We start from the raw sequence: 19,416 nt of genomic DNA, 5'->3' as shown, positions 1-19,416 counted from the left end.
ACAAGAAACTTATGAAGCCAGTCAGTATCCTGCTAACCAATGTAACCGTGTAATTCACAGCCTACAAGTAGATAAACTGGTTTGATTTTTTTTTTCTACTCTCTATTATGTTCTTTTTTAATTCTTAATTCTTGTTGAGGTATTTTATTATTTCTTGTTTCTTCTATTTTGTAACACGTTTTGGTGATAAATTAGGAACATTTTTAGCTAAGAAAGTGTGAAACTCCAAAACTTTACATTGGTTATGTTTTTAAGAAAGTAAGTTATATTGAAATTGATTTTAAAACAAGAGAATCAATTCTTCAACTTAGAGATGTACAAGTTAATAATCAACCCTCAACAGAAAATGAAAATAAAAATATTCAAACTAGCCTTTCAAGGCATTAAATGTATCATAAGAAGTAATAATACTCAACAAAAAGAATAAATAATGAGGTTTGCATCTTTCCAACAGTCTGGACTACATAAATATCACTACAGCTTATAACCCATCATAGGCTAAACATCAAGAAAACTAATTCACCAACATTCTCATATCAGAAAACCGATAAAAATAACAATCATGGTAATTTAATCAGAACAAATTTTGCTATCAACTAACTATTCTTTAAACCTTCTCACCTGCGGTTGAAGTTTGATGACTTGTTTTAGGAAGCAAATGTGCGTGACGTTCTTTGCCACCGGGTTTTGAAGATGCGATTCCATACCAAATCATACCCACTATGGCTATAATCATCCCAACCACCACATGAAGGTTTAACCCTTCTCTTCCAAAGAATATGAAACCTAGAATCAAAACCAGTATGGTTTTCATATGCCCAAGAACTTGAAACGAGACAGCTGTGAACCGCCCGATGCAGATAAACTGACTCAGATTCGTGCCTACTGCAATCGTGCAGGATAGCAGTATCAACACCATAGATGGTAGATCATATTTAAACATGTCGACTCTCTTTTCAGTTAACCAGTAATCCAAAAACGGGCCCAATATTAGAAGAGATCCAGCCTGGATAGGTGCGGTATGGCCCAACAGATTGAAGGAACTTAACGCGTATTTCCTTTGAAGATAATGAACATACTGTAGTGTACATTTATAATCAGTCAAATTGTTGCTCAAGAAATCAAGAAAAGTTTTTTTTTTAGAATCAGTGAAAAGCGGTGATCAAGAAATTAAGAAAAAAAGCAAAGTAAAATAAAAAAATTACATCAGTGAAAATGGTGATCAAGAAATCAAGAAAAGGTGCAAAATTTACATTTAAAAAAAAAGTCAAAACTGGTAATCAAGAAATCAAGAAAAGGTGCAAAATTTACATTTTTTTAAAAAACCAATCAAAATAGTAATCAAGAAATCAAGAAAAGGTGCAAAGTTAATTTGTTTTTTAAAATCAACGAAAACTGATGATCAAGAAATCAAGAAACGTCACAAAGTTTTAACTTTTTTAAAATCAGTCAAAACCGGTGATCAAGAAATCAAGAAAAGATGCAAATTTCGGTTCATTATTCTCTAAATCCTTACATATTGCTGAAGTGATGTACTCCATACTGCAACGAAAGCAGCACCAAAACCTTTGGCATTAACGCTCACATCGGTAACCGTGCAGACGGCAACACCGAGAAGAACCACCAAAATACTTAGTTTCGTGTCTCTTGAGTATCGAATCTTATCAAACGCGACTTCAAACAAGCATGATACAGGGATCATACTCAACTTGGCAATCTGACATTAACATTTAAATATAAATCATTTAAAAAATCAAAATGCGGGACCAACTGATCAAAGTCAAAAAGTGAAAATTACCTGGTAGAATCCAACTGAGTTCCACATAAGACTGACATTCATTCCAACAATCGAGAAATTAGCAAACAGGACAAACTTTATAAGCTCTCGAGTGGGAAGATGGGAAGGTTGGATGTAACCAAGCCACCTAAGAACAACGGTCATCAAGGTGGTGGTTACAAAGTGCAATCCGGTTAACGTTGTTGCTGCATATAAACATACACGTATCATTAGACGGAATACACATACACAGTGTCAGGATCAAATACAAGCAACTCATGTTAGAAGTTGTTTGTACCAGATCTCACAAGTTCGATAATTACCAAAAGTGAAGCCATATGTGGCCATTAAGGCTTTGTTGACAATGATGATCCCAACAGAAGTGAGGATGTTGAACATCCATGCTGCAGCGTCTACGGCTGCCTTCTTATATGGAGGCATTTTCGATCAACTTCAATTCCGCATCAGAATTCTTGTGTTGTCACAGCTGATTATAGGTTACAAAGATAATAATAATAATAATACCTATCAAGAAAGAAAGAAAAATGTTGTAATTAAGTAGCAAATACGGAGACTTTAACTTAATAATTATTATTTATGCCCCCCCAATTGAACAGTAAGAATAAAAACTATGAACAGATTTAATAAGATCCGTAATTAATCAGATCGATAGCGTTTAATGAAAAGAAACAGTAGAATAAATAATTTCAGATCTAGAAAAGAAAGATAAAGTTGTTGGAGGTGATTGGATGTCGTACCTGAATTATATGATGATTTGAATTGAATCGAATCGAATCGAATCGAACAGAATAGAATTGAATTGAATTGAAATAAATAAATCCGGATGGATCTCCGTCGATTGGTGTGAGTGTGATGTGATGGAGAGGGGCTGCAATGGAATGTTTTACTCTATTTTTATTTTTTATTTTCTTACAACGGCTGTCTTTATAACGTTGAGAGTTCCGTTCGGACTATATTGTTTTAATCTGACTCACGCTAGCTTCAGAGTTTGATTTTGACGTTCTTTTAAAAAACCTTACCACTGCTACTTGACAGTCGTTGTCCACATAAGCAAAACTCTCTAGCGTAATACATAGTGAGACTAAAACTCAGGTGAGATCGAGATTCGAACTAACAACCTCACAAAATCCAGGGCTGTCTCCGATAATGATAAAAAAAATTTAGGCCTCGTGCGAAATTTTTTTTGGGCTTTCTCCTTATAACATAAACTCATTGGTGGTGGACTCGTGGGGCGATATCCTTTAAATAAAACAAAACACTTTCCCTTAAAAAAAATAATTAAAAAAAATCCCCAAAGAGCTCAACGAGAGTGCCTGACATGTTTCATCAATCATCATCATAAACCCCTTTTAATTCAAGGTCAAGCTTCACAAAAAACGATTTTGCAATAATAAAATTTTACCATAAAGTTCTACCAACATTACCTAAAAAATCAATACTCAATTTTGCAAGCCATAGAATTAGATCAACTCAACAATAACAAATAGAAATCAATCAATCATACCCTTGAATGGCTTCGATTCCTTGGTTTGCGGCTTTTCTCGACCTCCGCTAGTTCAGGTTATCGTTAAAGTATTTTTTTAAGGGGTTTTTAATTTAGGACTATTCTTTTAAGGGGTTTTTAATCTGGGCCTATTTGTAAGGGGTTTCAATCTGAGTCCTGCATCTCTATAATAGAACAATTTAAAATCTTTTGGGCCCTTTGAAATTTTGGAAAAAACCGGCCCTGCTCAAATCCTTTATCGTCAATATTCAACCAAAGTGTCACAAATAGAGATCGAACTTGGATCTCTATTTTTATTGTATAATAATAATAATAATAATATAGTGAAAAGTTTTCACTAGTATATCAAAAAGCTTTATAACCATGTACCCGATATCTTCACCCATATCATGTACTACCAATGACATCGGCCATCAACTACAGCCTATAGCCCGACCCATGCTATCTCAATGATCCATGTCTTCACATAACAACTAGCAATATGGATTACGAACTCCTCTATCCCACCTTGTTTCACTACTCTTTTTATCCAATGATTGCTCTTCACCTCCTTGTTTACTAACATGTTCAAAATTTGGGTTTCAATCTATGTTCGTTTCAAAGTCGAGAATCTTGTTGGTTCTAAGGTCATAAATGAAACATTTGTGTCAGACTTGTCCATTAAGTTGAAGCATTTAGGATTATGTTTTGTATAATACATTAATTTATAAAATTTGGAGAAGGGATCATGTTAAAATCATTTAAGACATTTGTCTCCAGAGAATGGGAAAGAGAGAAACCAAAGGGTTGGGTAAATGGAAGGGGTGTGTGTGGTACGGTTCGGTGCGGTTATTGATTAAAATTGAACCAAAAACTAAAATTTCGGTTTTATGATTTTTTAAAACCGTTTGGTTTCGGTTTTTTCGGTTTTCGCTTTTTGGTTTTTGGGTTCGGTTCTATTTTGGATGCGGTTTTTTCGATTTTGCTAATCGAGCCAAAATATTTTGGGGGGAAAAAAAACTTGATCCAAGATATTGAAATTGGACATGATATTTTTTTTTTCTTTAAACTAATGATTGATTGAAATTGAATATTTGGACTTCAAATATTAAAAACTAAGAAGGGATACATTTAAAACCAAAAACCAAAATCAAAATTAAAAGTAATGGTATTATTAGTTATTAACCATATGTAGCAACCAAATATATTTGTTATTAACCATATGTTAAAACTAATTAAATGGTCGTCGGTAGATTTTGTTTTAATGGTTACGATTAAGAGACTATGGTTATTTCATTTTTTTGGTTATTTCGGTTCAGTTTGTTTTTTTCGGTTCTTCACAAAATACAAAACCGAACCAAAACTAATATTCGGTTTTTGCTAAAGTTCAAAACCGAACCGTCGGTTTCTAATTCGGTTTGGTTTTTCAATTCGGTTTTTTTGGTTTTGTCGGTTTTGGTTCGGTTTTGTGCACACCCCTAGTAAATGGGAGAGATCGAAAGAGATACCAATGAAAACTTTTTAGTATGATGAAAACGTTGATACGATGATTGGTGAACACAAATTTTATTTTTCATTAGTCTAAATGCTTCTCGTTGTGAGTATTAGGGAATGGCTATTTATTTTAATCTTAATAAAAATTTAATGTTAATTTAACAAAAATAAGAGTAAAAATAAATAAATTAAAATGCTAAGGGTTGATTGAAACTAGGGCTAAGCATGGTTCGGTTTGATCATTAGACAAATCGAAACCGAAGTTATCGGTTTTTTGAATATACAAACCGTTCGGTTTTCTGTTTGGTTATAGTCAATTTTTTTTTTCCAATTATATATAGATATTATAAAAAAAGAATTAAATTAAAAATGAAATGATGATTTTAAGCTTGTAAGAGCGTATTAGAGTGCCACATATATATTGAACTCAAAAATCAAAAATAGGCATGAGTTTCGTGGAACCATATGTATACAAGGTTGTTAGAGTAGTAGAATTTAAAATTTTAATCAAAAAATAATTAAAGTTTAGTCCCATTCGTCGATTAATATTTTGGTTCAGCCTTTTCAGTTCGGTTCAATTAATTCGGTTTTTTGCTCGTTCGTTCCTAATCGAAACCAAAACTTACGCCTTAACTTTCATGTTTTAGAATTGGGCCTTAGTTTCTTTCTTCCTCAGAAAGAAAAGAAGCAACGCGTGAGACACACAAAGAGGATACGTATAGATAATAATAATAGGTTAGGGTGTCTCTCATCCGTCTTCCTCATATTCTCTTTCATCACCGATTCGCATAACTTATTATTCATCCATAAGAAACACAAAATCCACGCGAATCCAATCCAATTCATTCAAGTAGGTTAGGGTTTCTAGGTTTTGAAGCTAATTATTATTATTATTGAATGGCAAAGAAGCGTAAATCGTTGGCCATAAGCCTTGACGAAGTGGATCGGACGATGCACTCCACCTTTTGCACCGCCGCTAACTCTCTCTCTCAACTCTATTCTCAAGCCATGGCCCACCAAAAGCTTTCCTTCCTCTCCGGTGAACGCCATGGATTGGTACTATTATTATTATTATTATTATTAAACCCTAGTATTTTTTTTTATAAATTGTTTATTATGAAATTAGGGTACCAATACACTGAATGTAGCACATGATTTGTTCTTATTTTTTATATGTGTTAATATAGGTTGTTGACAATCGATGTAAATGATTAGCTAATATTCATAGGATGTTCGAGTTCAAATTGAATTGGTTTAGAAAGTGATTCTTTAGATAATTGTTGACTGCATGTATGAGATGAGTCATTGGATGGTTTTTAGTTGTATCATTGAAATGTGAGGATTATTAATGAACACTGTTTTATCTATACAAGACTTGTAAACAAATATGAGTCGGGCAATACCATGCTTAACAGAATATTGTGGTTGACCTTTTATAAGTTCTTGACAATGTTTTTTTTTTCTTTTTTGGTTGAATGGTGATGGTGACTCTTGTTTTGACTTTTAAGTGGTGTTTTTTTTTTGTGTAAAATTTAGTTTTTAATACCTGATTTAGTAGTTAGTACTAAAAACATTAACATAGTTTTGAGTTATAAGTTTTTTTTTTGTTTTTGTATATATAATATTTGTTTTCCCCAAGTTTTTTTAGTTGTACACATTGAAATTGTTTCATGTCTAGTGCATTGGCTTTCAAGACCTAAACGCTTTGGAGCGCCTGGCACTTTTAAGACCAAAGTTGGTATGGACATCTGATGACAACTTATCATGGAAGGATTTACAGTTGTAATATCAGACCTCTCATACCGACCAAGATTGTCTGTTTTGCCAAGGTGTTACAACAGTATAATGTTAGTTTATTACTTTTGTAATATGGGTTTGCACAACTAATATTAATAATTTATTGCTTTAACATTTTGCTATAAAATGTATTCTAAACATCTTTTTAAGCAGGTGCTTTTGGAAAATGAACAATTAAATTGATATAGCATAAAGCTGTATAAGTCATAATGTAATTGAGCCAGTGTTGATTGTTGAATTTCATTATGTCAAATTATCTGAGGGAAAGATTAAATTGGAATTTTGGTTAAGAGTATTTTTTTTTTTTTTAATTATTCCTACCATAATTTACTTTGATATTTGGCTGTGGATTGATAGTTGAATCACAAAAGGCGAGGTTTAATGTTCATTTATCGCTGTGAATTACAGACTTACAACACAGCCATATATTTGTTTAATTTGCTTTTCAGTATCTATCAATACATTTGATTATTTTCAATGACTAGCTCACCATTTTAGTTTTTTATTTAAAAGTATTTAGTGTATAATTGTCATACTGCTGTGGTTAGTAAATTCGTCACAGCTTAGTTTAGTGTATTTTCTCTGTGCCTCTATTTAAAAGTATTTAGTGTGTTTTCTCTATTTTGGTATATGATGTGCAACTTATTTATTAAATTTGTAATTTGGAACATGTTTAAACGTTTTCACCATCTGTATAATTAACTTTTAGTTATTATATCATTTGATATTGTGTAGGAAAAGCTGTACCAATGGATATCCAAACAACAAGGGGAAGGTTTGAGAGTGACTTCTGATGACGTACTTGCCTATATTCAGGTTCACATTTCCTCAACAGTTATCAACTGTACATGAATTACTTTACGATATCAACAACTATTTTGGTATAAAATTCAACAATCGACGGAACATGGTCAATTATCAAGTGCATTTGTCTGCAGGGTGAGTTGGAATTGTATGTGGAAGAGCCATCAATGACTCCAAGAAGTTTACATCAGCAGCAGCATAGTCAGGCTTCAAACCCAAGCCCGTTTACAAATTCTGGCCCGTCAAATCTTCCAAGTGGCGGTGATCAACAACCAAGGAACTACATTTTCTCGAATGCTTTATCAAGCCCAGTTCGTCGAAGCCTTCAAAACTATCATATATCTCATCAGAATCGAGATTCAGTTGACTCTTCAATGGACATTAACGAATCTACTCATTGAACGCTCATGCATCTGTGATGGCACTGGCAGTGGTGTTGGTACTGTAAACTGGTTGAAAGGTTTGCCGAAGAAAATTGGAGCATCGATGAAGGTAAGGTTCGGTTGGGTTGGATCAAAGAAGTAGTAGTTTTTTTTTCTTTTAATTTATTTTCTTATGGTATGCTGTATTCATAGACTTGTGTGGATCTTTTCTGTTTATGTTACATGTAAACTGATTTACCTGTGGTATGACATGTTTTATGCTTAGATTGTTTTATTTCAGTTATTGTGAAACCAGAAATTATAGATGGAATATACATATCAGATTAGCCGACACGTCAGATTTAAAAAAAAAGGCTATCAGCAAAGTTGTTAGGAACGAAAATAATATAAAGATGAGATGGGAGATCAAAACTGTTACATGAATTCCAATCTAAGTGATGGTCCAATGGCTTGTATTTGTATGTTAAGCTTTTGTTAGACAAACGGACGGAAACAAAACGGACGGAATTTCGTGTCTGTGTTTGGGAGCTAATTCACAGCAGCACAGTAACAGACACTAACGAACACGAGTAAACATAAAACAAACACAAACGAACATATAAAATTTGAGAATGATAATTAAATGAGCACAGAATCATACAAATATCCAGAAGTACACCACATAATATTAAAAAAAAAGCTTAACATTGTAATCATAAATGCAATTATATCAAAATATTAATAGTAAAAAAAATATAAATGAATAAAAATAATAATAATATCCTAACAAACAAAGATATATGTAAATGAAAACCGGATGGCCATAAATGAACGTAGCCTGACGAACATTAACAAAAGAACCTAAGCTAATACATTATCGAATGTTCACAAATATATATTTAACGAGCACATTTTTTGTTCAATGTTCATGTATATTTGTTAAGCTTACCAAAAGAACTTATATGTTATGTTCATTCATCTATTTAAGGGTAAACATAAACGAACATTTCGTCGAATGGTTCACGGATACTCTGGATAAAGGGAATATTATTAGTATTTGTATAATAATAATAATAATTATAATAATAATAATAATAATAATTATTATTATTATTATTATTATTATTATATAAATAATATATATTGGTTTGGATTTTGACTTTTGACTTAAGGATAAGAGTTTTATCAACAGAGACCTGTCAATTTGAGGGAAAACTTGGCAACACCTTATCCGCAAACACTTCAGTGATTCTCAGAACAACTACACACACCTTCTTCATCTCATATGACAAACAAAACCCTAACTTTCATCATCTTTTTATTATTATTATTATTATTATTATTATTATTATTATAATAAACCACAGCCAAAATGTCACTGGCTTCAATCCAGTACATCCGAATCCCCAATTCTTCTTCATCAACATCAGCCGGTGGTGGTTTTCGATTCTCTGCAACCAAGCCTACCGTACTTACTATACGCTGCACTCAAGCCGATGGACCGTTACGAAGACCTTCCATTGCTACTCCACCTGTAAGGCCATCCGGTCCACCGTCGTCAACTCCACCACCACCAACACCGCCTCCGTCGAAGCCAGTGGCGGAGACAACTCAGAGCTCAGTAACGTTGGAGTATCAGAGGCAGGTGGCTAAAGAGCTTCAGGAGTATTTTAAGCAGAAGAAGCTGGAAGAGGCTAATCAAGGCCCCTTCTTTGGTTTTATTGCCAAAAATGAAATCTCTAATGGCAGGTTTGTTTTGTTTTTTTTTATGTGCTTTTACTTCTTTTGCATTACAAGATATACTGACAATTACTTAATACTTATGTAGCATATGATTATAGACACGTCCATTTAATTGTATTACACTATTACCCCTTAACCTATCATCGGTCAGTCCGAACTACTAGTGTGGCAATGGGATTGTTATAATGTTGGTGGGGATGAGGAAAAGGAGGAAGAGGAGGAAGAAGTTGGTTGCCGCCTTCCAAGCGTACACTAACGGTGGGAGTAGTTCATATTTTGTTGGTGACCATTTGGTTTTACAGAGCATGAGTTGCTTCGAGACGTTTTTGTCACAATAGTAGAGGCATGAGGCCGAAGCTTCACGTATGCAAGATGTTTGGTATTAAAAAACTACTAGATTAATTTTAACTTTTTTGGAACGACGACTTTTTTCTTGTGTATTATTAGGCCACCACACTCCCCGAGAGCCCCGTTGCCCCACTCTGGCCAGACTATGTTGTCTTAAGTGGCCCACGCTGGCTTCAGAGTTTGGCTTGGACGTTCCCCTGTGAAACCATACCTTTGACTGCCACTTGACAGTTGTTGTGCCACCACCAAGAGCAGAACTCTCTGGTGTAACAAATGGTGTGACAAAAACCTGATTGGGCTCGGGATTCGAACTGACAACCTTGCAAGACCTAGCTCAAATACTTCATTGCCATAGTCCACCAAAAGTGACACAAGTGGGTATCGAACTTGGGTCTCCACCGGAGAACCTAAACCTCCTACCACTAGACCACAAGTGGAGTTGTACTAGTAGATTAGTTAAAGGTAGTTTTTTAACTTGTTAGTTTTTAACCTGTTAGTTTTTAACCACGAAAAGTTAAATGCAAAACAGAAGAGAGAAACAAGCACTAGGTACAAATAAGAAATTAAGCTTCTTTCCTTGCAACCAAAGCTCCACAAGGGCCTCTTTCCTCCTACGGACATCCTGTTGCTAGGAGTTAGGAAGTAGTTTCACTGAAATGACATACCATATTTCACTTTTAAGTATTATTTGGTTAAATATATTTACATAATATATACCTGGTTTAGACGCGTACAGCGAGTCAGCTTAGAGTGACTGGTTCGGTCACTCCTATGCCACTGGGTAGAGACCAACTGCATTGTTTGCAACAAGTGTATGTGATGAAGGGAAATGACACAACCACTTATGAGTTGTGACCAGTGGGATCTTGCTTGAGAACACACATATATGAAAGCAAATCAATGGATAACATATAAACCTGTTAGATGAAAGGGTCGTGTGATGATGTGCCTCTGAGATCAAAGGAACCCGAGCTCTCATCACAAGTCTGATGCATGATTAAGACTCAAGAATTTAACGTTGTTGAGACATCACAATACTGGATGGATGAGGGAGGCTTAATGCCGCAGTAGGCATCCATGGCGAGGTCATATTTTACAAGGATGCCTATATCTAAAAGTCGTATAGATTCTTTAGACAAATATTTCCTATTTATTTAACTTTTAGAATAAACTGGTTGCATTATAATATGAATTATAATGCTCTATGTTAACTTATATATCAAAACTCATCTAGCCCATTTGTTTTAAGCTATAGTTATAATATCGTATTATATATTTATATATGTTCAACATCAACTTGTGCAGTTCATTCTTATATTAAAGAAACTTTAACTAATTATACATGCATTGTACAAACATGTAATGATTTAAATCTTTAGACTTCTTTTTTATATTTTCTTTATGCGACAAGTATAAAGACCAAGTTGCATACATAGATTTGTCTCCCTAGTCCTCTCTAGACGAAGAATTTTGCTTTCATATGCTTTTGTTCTTGACTTTATAGTAACGCGATAATGATATAAATCTATAATAATTATGTGATTTGATGATGCTTATATGAATGGTGTAGATGGGCAATGTTCGGGTTTGCTGTAGGAATGTTAACAGAGTATGCAACTGGATCAGACTTCGTTGATCAAGTCAAGATTTTACTGTCCAATTTCGGCATTCTAGATTTGGAATAGTCACTCGTGTTTGTATAATTTCTTGTAAAATCTACATATATGTATGTATGTATTCAAACTTTCATTTTTTTCATCTTACACTTAATTGTAATCTATACGTACTATCATACAAATTCGCTTTGGAATCCTCACCTGTTTTATTCATATCTAAGCAGATTAATAAATCTGTTGGATCTTATGACTGCCTGACTGGACAATGAGATTCCTCTTGTATCATATTCCATCTTTTAACCTGTATTCGTCAATACCTTTTCTTGATTCATTCTACTCTTTTTGACTCTTATCTGTATTGGAGGGAGGATTACTGTATTTTTCTTTTTTTAATTAAAAATCCGGGACAATAAATTCAATCCTAACTTATCGACGTTGTCATCAACTCTGTGGTGATGATAAAGAAAGTCGTCAAGATAAAATGTCTGTTGAGCAAGTAAAGATAAGGCGATCGATTTATCAAGTTATTTTCTTGTATTGTGTTATGGTTCAGCAATCAGGATCACAAAGAAGAAATATTTGTGCTAGTGTGCTACTTGCTTTATAATATTATAAAGTTCCCCCAAAAAGTATTCCTATGTGTGTGTATAAAATAAAGATAAAGATATGCAGCTTGGGTTTTATGATATCTGGTGAAAGTTACAAAAATAAATATAACAATAACAATAATTACAATAGCCTGGTAAATCTTAATATGTGTACAGTTAAGTAACCAACGTTGTAAATTATTACAGTATAACTAACTAGTAACTAATTAATTACTTAATTAAAAGTAATAATCAAAATAACAGTATGACAATATGATTTTGATTACTTGAACCTAAAATTTGTGAAATTCTGTAAAAAAGAACTCATCACTAAACTTCAAAATCTAGTATTTTGGCAAATTTATGCTCCATTTGGCATGTCCCTCACACCTACCTCATATATAAGCAGATTCAATTCAAACCCAAAGGTATCAATTCTACACATCCATCAAAATTTCAAATCCTGCACCAAGTTTTATATTCTTTTAACAAATTTTATATATTTATAAGAAATTATGAAAATCGATGAAAATAATGCACCAAACTACCAACAAGGCTTTGAAGTTTCGGGGGACTTCTCTTCGCAGGAATCCTCCAAATTCTTTGACGACGATGGCCGTCTTAAACGAACTGGTAAAACTATATATCTTCACATGTACATTCATATTTGTATGATTTATTATGATATATAACTGTTTCATTTCATTAAAAACAGGGACTCTATGGACGGCTAGCGCACATATTATCACCGCAGTCATAGGCTCGGGTGTGCTGGCATTGGCATGGGCCACCGCACAGCTCGGTTGGATAGCGGGACCCACTGTTCTTTTTCTTTTTTCTTTTGTAACTTACTACTGTTCTTGCCTTCTTGCTTCATGTTACCGTGATCCTATTACTGGCAAACGAAACTATACCTATGTGGAAGCCGTTAAATCCAACCTCGGTATGCTAAATTCAGCTTCAAATACAGTTGGTGCAAATCAAGTTTTGAATTCTTAATATTATTTTTTTCAGGTGGGTTTAAGTTTAAGATTTGTGGGTTCATTCAGTACTTTAATCTTGTTGGAACCACAATTGGATACACCATTGCTGCCTCCATTAGCATGATGTGAGTGAATATATATATATATATATATATATATACACACACAATATATGTTGTTAATTAATAAGAAAGTTTTTACTTACTTGTTATAATTGTGTAAAAATGAAGAGCTATAAAGAAAGCAAGTTGTTATCATGACAAAGGTCACGATAGTCGTTGTGGCGTATCGGGGACTCCATTTATGGTACTGTTTGGTGTTTTGGAGATCTTCTTTTCTCAAATCCCGGATTTCCATGAGATTTCATGGTTGTCGATGGTGGCCGCCATCATGTCCTTCACCTACTCTGCCATCGGTCTTGGCCTTGGGATCGCCAAATTTGCTGGTAATGGTTCATTACAGAACATTAAATTATTGAAAAACTAAAAGAACAAATCTAAACCGTTAATATTTGTTACTGATGGATCATATGTACGTTTAATGTTCTTAAATATACACATGTCTAGGTTATACGTTATGTACATAAAACAAACTAATTTGTTCAAATGTTTTTAACAGATAATGGAGAAATCAAGGGAAGCCTAACCGGTATAAGTGTCGGGGAAGTGACTCAAACACAAAAAATATGGAGGAGTTTTCAAGCATTCGGCGCCATTGCATTTGCCTATGCATACTCCAACGTCCTAATCGAAATCGAAGACACAATCAAGTCCCCACCACCTGCTACCGAGCAGGAAACAATGAAGAAGGCGACGCTAATAAGCGTGATCACAACCTCTATTTTCTACATGCTTTGCGGATGCTTCGGTTATGCAGCCTTTGGAGACCATGCACCTGGAAACCTCCTAACCGGGTTCGGGTTCTACGACCCATTTTGGCTAGTTGACATTGCAAACATTGCCATCATTGTCCACCTTGTGGGTGCATATCAAGTTTTTGCACAACCCATATACGCATTCGTTGAACGAACCGCGGCAGAATATTATCCTGAAAGCAACTTTATCACTAACGAAATAAGCTTTCCGATTATGGGATATAATTACAAACTGAATATGTTTAGATCAGTATGGAGAACTATGTTTGTGTGTATGACCACCTTAGTTGCTATGTTGATGCCGTTTTTCGAAGATGTTGTTGGGATCCTTGGAGCCATTGGATTCTGGCCGTTAACGGTTTTTTTCTGGTTGAAATGTATATTGTTCAAAAGAAGATACCAAAGTGGAGTTATAAGTGGGTATGTTTGCAAACGTTGAGTGCAGTTTGTCTTGTGATTTCGGTTTGTGCAGCTGCGGGTTCGGTTGCTGGAGTGATTAAAGATCTCGGTGTCTATAAACCGTTCAAGACAATGCACTAATAATGATGATGGAATGAAGGTTTATTTACAGGACATTACAGAATTAAGTAAAGCTGAATATTTTGTTGTTTCAGTTGATTTGTTCGTACTTTGTATTCATGAAAATCTTATCATATTTTGTATTCATGAAAATTTGGTTACATTTCTAAAGGTTTATATAACCATGTTTTATCATCCATTCCATACTCCAATGTTTTTCCGCATTCTTTAGTGCCCAATAAGCCCACCCGAAGCTTGCATGCCCGAATACTTGTTGAGCCTTCGCAAACCTTTGGTAATCTTTTTTAGTAACTCCTTTTACTTTCCACTCGGCCACCCATTCTCCTACGAAAGTTAGTGGTCCATCTGATGTTGTGATAGCTTGTAGCTCGTTGGAACGGTTCAATTTGATGAAATCGATGTTTTGTTCAACAGTCATATCATCGAAAATGTCGTTAAATAGATTGTAATAATGAACATCAATAACCACATTCTTCATTCCACTCGCAATAGGAAAGAGTTATTTAGAATCACTATAGTTAAGTCGGTTTGACAGAACCACAAAGACATTGGGAGCATGCTTTCGTACAACTTTATAGCCAGCTTCATAGTATTTGGTCAGTTTGTTTAGTGGCACCTCTGGTGCAAAAGGCTCGTTCATGAGCTCAACCGCGTATGAGCTTGTATTGTTTGCGTACCTAGCAGTAAAGAACTCAATGACACGAATTGTTTCTTGTATAGTTTCATCCGTTTCTCCCCACTCAATATAACCGTCCCTAGTACCGCTATCACCTTCAAGTTATATTTCCTGTGCACAAAAATGGTAGATTACAAAGTTATATTAATGCTTTCATCAAGAAACATATATATGCTTGAAACAAAAGAACATATGCATACTCTGCCCATAAGAAGGCCTTATCAAGGTATTGCAAAGATCCTCCTACAAAAGGCTTCGGCGATGTTGGATCACTCGTAGTCCACCATCCTACCGGAATTCTCACGCCATTTAATCCGCTCCTTGCAATGAAGCGGAAATCATTTTCTACTATGAATGTATCCCAGTGATGCTGAATGGAACCACAAAATAAAGGGTGAGGCTTTATACATATTACATACCATCTAGTCTATTACTCAACACCTCTATGAAAAAAAATCATACTTTCATGACTTTTAATGCTTTTAAAGGACCGTAACCGTTAGTCACTTGGTAGTCTCCTTGCAATCTTTGGACGATCGTCATCTCAAAGACCGAAGGATCATCATCACCCCATTGCCCGTCTCCTTTTGAATCAGCAGTCACAAGATCTTCTGTTTTTGCCTATACAAACCACACGAAAACAAGTCTCAGTTGTAACAATCACTAGTCAAGAAACACAACATGGTGACAAACTACGAACCTGCACGAAATACCCGTTTGGGGCTCTCTAATCCTTACGCGATTCAGATCATCGGGTTTTCTAATAATGTTGAATATACCAGATGTTTGATAATCATTTGAAATAGCAACCAACTTGATCCCTGTTGAGTCAAGTCCTAGAAACTGTTTGTTAAACACGCGTATGTGAAAGCTGGTCTCATTGATCCTCCACAACTGTACAACACAACACAACACAAATCAAACCAACTATTTAACTTAACTGCATTTTCACAACTTCTTTAATTTTGACAACAGCATTACCCGAAAAGTTTCCCACCCGGGGGAAGCCGCCGATGAATGATTTGCAACGATGATTGTACCTCCACCATGCTCTGCGGCTAGAAATTTTCCGGTCCTTTTCGATTTAAACTGAAGTCCAGCTCCATCCTAGTCACCATCATCATTTTTAAAAAAAAATATCAACCCTAACACACAAAATTTAAAATCATGTAATCTGAACAATGGCCCGCTAACCCATTTATCTAAACGTCTTAAATAGTTGACGGGTAATAATCAATCTCTAAACGTGTTAATCAGGTTGATGGGTTGTAAAATATTGGTTTAAGAGGTTTGCTAGTCGACTTGTTTAAATAACCAGGTAGCACAGGTGGACAACACCCATTTAATTAAACAGTTCAACATGAACACAACTCGTTTTATAAATGAACTAGGCTATTTGTCCGTGTGACATACATGTTGAAAAAAGAACTTAAAAAATAAATAAAAAATATAATACATGACATGATTATTTTCGTGTCATGATTATTCAAATAGTAATATATAAACAATTTTTTAATGTTGTAAAATGATACTTTAATGTTGTCAACCCATGACAAGATTATTTTCATGTCATGTCAGAAATTGCGGACCCAATTTACATGTGAAAACATGTTAAACGGACACATAAAAGCCACCGTTAAACATACTTTTGGTAAAAAAAAACACACAAGTTGAGTAAAAAACAAACCAAGAAATCTTTGTTGGGGGATGTCATCAAAGAGGGAAGGTTTTATCCAGCCTTCAGTGACTAGCCAGCCTCCAAGACTAACGGCTCTGATCTTCTGGTTGTTTGTGTCCAACGTTGTTCTTCCGTTGGATATTATGAACAAAGCAAACACAGAAACAATCCCCAGTAGTTGACCTTTTGGGTTTGTTGTAATCATTTTGACTATTTTTGTTCAGTCAACAACAGCTATGAGTTTGAAGGTTGAATACCTTTAAATCAAAGGTGTGTATATATAGGAACAACATGGTACATTTGTGTTCACAAGTGATCATGAGACCATATCAAAACATGTTTTTTTTTCAATTTTAAATAAGAAAATGATATTACATCATATTCATCAAATATAACAGCCATCTAATGTTTGAATGATAACAGTTGAGGATAAGAATAGCTTTTTATTAGGAAAAAAACATAACTATTTATTGGGAAAAGGCCTAATGATTTATTTATTTATTCATTAATAATGTTTGAATGCTAATAGTAAATTAATTATGTATTTATTTTATTTAATATGATTTCCCATTTACTTTATTTTGTAATTTTTTAATTAAGTAATTAACCTTTCAAAATCTATATGATACTTCACCGATGTCTATGTTAGTGTTGTGTTTTCCGCCGAGTCATGTGGGCATCCCTCTAGCTAGCAAATATATGCATACATCACACATTTCTTAAATTTTAACCATATTTACACTTTTATTCTTCAAAACTGCCCAGTTATAATTCTTATATGTTATAAAATATTTTGTCCTGTTTTTATAAAAGATATTTTATTCTTTAATTCATAATCATATATCTTTTGTAATAAAATATTTTATCATGCTTTCTGGATGAACCAATCATGTAATTTCTTATTAGTTTTGTACTTTATCATTTATGGGAATATGGGGGGGGGGGGGTATAAAACTGTTTGTAACTGATATTACATATATGTAATGCAGGCTACACATATCACATATTACATGTAGGTGGTAATCTGACTTATTACATGTACGTAATACGGTATATTGCATGTATGTAATACGACACATTACATACAAATTATCAATGTAATCTATCATATCTAGCTTCTTGAAGAAAGATGGCGATGAGGTTGAACAGTGAAAACCAAAATGTCCTCTGTGAAATTCATTGAAATAGAGAAAAGTACACTAATGAATCCATTCACGAGCCGAGCTCGAGCTTTGAAAATAGAGCTTGAAACGAGCCGAGCTCGAGCTCGAGCTCTGTGTAAGTTAAACGAGCCGAGCTCGAGCCTAGTCGAGCTCGGGCTCGGCTCGTTTGCACCCCTAGAAATAATACAACGATAGGAGAAACAGTGCACACTATCTGTCTTGTTGTAACTGAACTTTGTTATGGGCAAAGCTGTTTCCTTGGATTATGTTAATATGGTCAAGAACCAATTAAGGTTCTGAAAAAGCATAAAAAATCTGTTAAGAGAAATAGTAAATATCATAAACATCTAAATGAAGCCATTGTCGTGATGAAAGTCTATTGAGATCATACGATGTTTAATGATAAATTGATAATTTAGTTGCAATTCCATTCTAATATTCTATCTTGAATTGCATTTGGGCCTGTGAAAGATGAACGGGCTCAACGGAAAAGAAAGAATTGTTGGATCTTTGTTTGGGCTGAAGGCTATAGTTGGGCCTGAACTGTATTTGGGCTCAGTGGATCATGCAAAATAAAATGAATGGTTACTGGCCATAGCCCATAAGTGTTATTGGAGGTGGACCACTTGATCTGCATTTTGGAAATACTCACCAATGGACATTTGGACCAATAAAAGAATAGTGTGAGATGTGTAAAATGTTTGGGACCGGTTTTAGGCAAACCGAACCGAACTGAACTGAACCGGTTTGGGTTTAAAACCGGTTTCATCCAAACCGGTTCCTAAACCGTCAGTTTCAGGACCGGTTCTCCTTAAAATCTACGAAACCGGTTTAAAACCGAACCGGTTTGAGAAAAACAGGTTTAAAACCGGTAAAACCGGTTTATAAACCGGCCCGAACCGACTTGACCAAGTTGCTTCTAAACCGGTTTATAAACCGAACCTGTTTGAGTCAAACTGATTTTGACCAGCCATTGATCAAACCGGTTCGGTTTGGGTTTAAAACCGGTTTTGGACTCACACGAAGTATTGGGCCTGGGTTGGAATGGAACCCCCGTATCATCTTCGATTTATAAGTAAAAAAAATTATCAATTTTTGCATTTTACCCGGTTAATAGATATATGAAATGAATACGCAGACAGAAATACAGAATAAGTAAATAGCTATTCACCATCTATATCTATTTCCTATATTCTTTTCAAGTGAGAGTGAGTGGAAAAAAAATATATTATTTAATTAAAAATAAATAAAAATAAATATATATGAGGAATTGTATATGCGGGTTACAAAACAAATTTTAGAAAATCATTAACATAATTACACAAAAACATACTATTTTTTCCACTCATTTTGTATTAAATAGTACTTTTTTAATTTTAGACCTTTATTACTATTATTTTATTCTCATCCACTCGCAACGACTCTCAAATAAACATTTTTTTTTAGTTTTAATATTTTATATAATACAAA

The 19,416-nt window shown here is 34.4% G+C and overlaps 3 protein-coding genes and 2 pseudogenes across 4 annotated transcripts; 3 read left to right on the top strand and 2 right to left on the bottom strand.

The window, feature by feature from the left end:
* Positions 1 to 424: 424 nt before the first annotated feature.
* LOC143547462 (UDP-rhamnose/UDP-galactose transporter 6-like) lies at positions 425 to 2,231 on the bottom strand. The gene is made up of 4 exons (XM_077038881.1): positions 2,101 to 2,231; positions 1,799 to 1,983; positions 1,517 to 1,717; positions 425 to 1,078 (listed from the first exon to the last, which is right to left on the bottom strand). The coding sequence occupies exons 1-4, from the start codon at positions 2,216 to 2,218 to the stop codon at positions 608 to 610; spliced, it is 975 nt and encodes a 324-aa protein (XP_076894996.1). The 5' UTR covers positions 2,219 to 2,231; the 3' UTR covers positions 425 to 607.
* Positions 2,232 to 5,542: 3,311 nt separating this feature from the next.
* On the top strand, positions 5,543 to 8,023 carry LOC143547438 (uncharacterized). Its single transcript, XM_077038863.1, has 3 exons — positions 5,543 to 5,831; positions 7,308 to 7,388; positions 7,511 to 8,023. Exons 1-3 carry the CDS (start codon positions 5,673 to 5,675, stop codon positions 7,775 to 7,777), a joined length of 507 nt encoding a protein of 168 aa, XP_076894978.1. The 5' UTR covers positions 5,543 to 5,672; the 3' UTR covers positions 7,778 to 8,023.
* A 1,036-nt stretch (positions 8,024 to 9,059) lies between these two features.
* Positions 9,060 to 11,645, top strand: LOC143547459 (light-harvesting complex-like protein OHP2, chloroplastic). Its single transcript, XM_077038879.1, has 2 exons — positions 9,060 to 9,487; positions 11,400 to 11,645. The coding sequence occupies exons 1-2, from the start codon at positions 9,111 to 9,113 to the stop codon at positions 11,512 to 11,514; spliced, it is 492 nt and encodes a 163-aa protein (XP_076894994.1). The 5' UTR covers positions 9,060 to 9,110; the 3' UTR covers positions 11,515 to 11,645.
* Positions 11,646 to 12,310: 665 nt separating this feature from the next.
* Positions 12,311 to 14,429, top strand: LOC143547460 (amino acid permease 4-like; annotated as a pseudogene). The gene is made up of 5 exons (XR_013137774.1): positions 12,311 to 12,665; positions 12,748 to 12,975; positions 13,047 to 13,140; positions 13,246 to 13,460; positions 13,634 to 14,429. The product of XR_013137774.1 is annotated as an amino acid permease 4-like (transcript).
* Positions 14,430 to 14,574: 145 nt separating this feature from the next.
* LOC143547436 (putative glucan 1,3-beta-glucosidase A) lies at positions 14,575 to 17,089 on the bottom strand (annotated as a pseudogene).
* Positions 17,090 to 19,416: the final 2,327 nt, after the last annotated feature.

This window comes from Bidens hawaiensis, unplaced genomic scaffold (assembly GCF_021521415.1).
Source record: "Bidens hawaiensis isolate Kalapana, Puna unplaced genomic scaffold, B.hawaiensis_p1.1 tig00014720_1, whole genome shotgun sequence".
Taxonomy (NCBI): domain Eukaryota; kingdom Viridiplantae; phylum Streptophyta; class Magnoliopsida; order Asterales; family Asteraceae; genus Bidens; species Bidens hawaiensis.
This window is presented reverse-complemented; position numbering and strand designations above follow the sequence as displayed.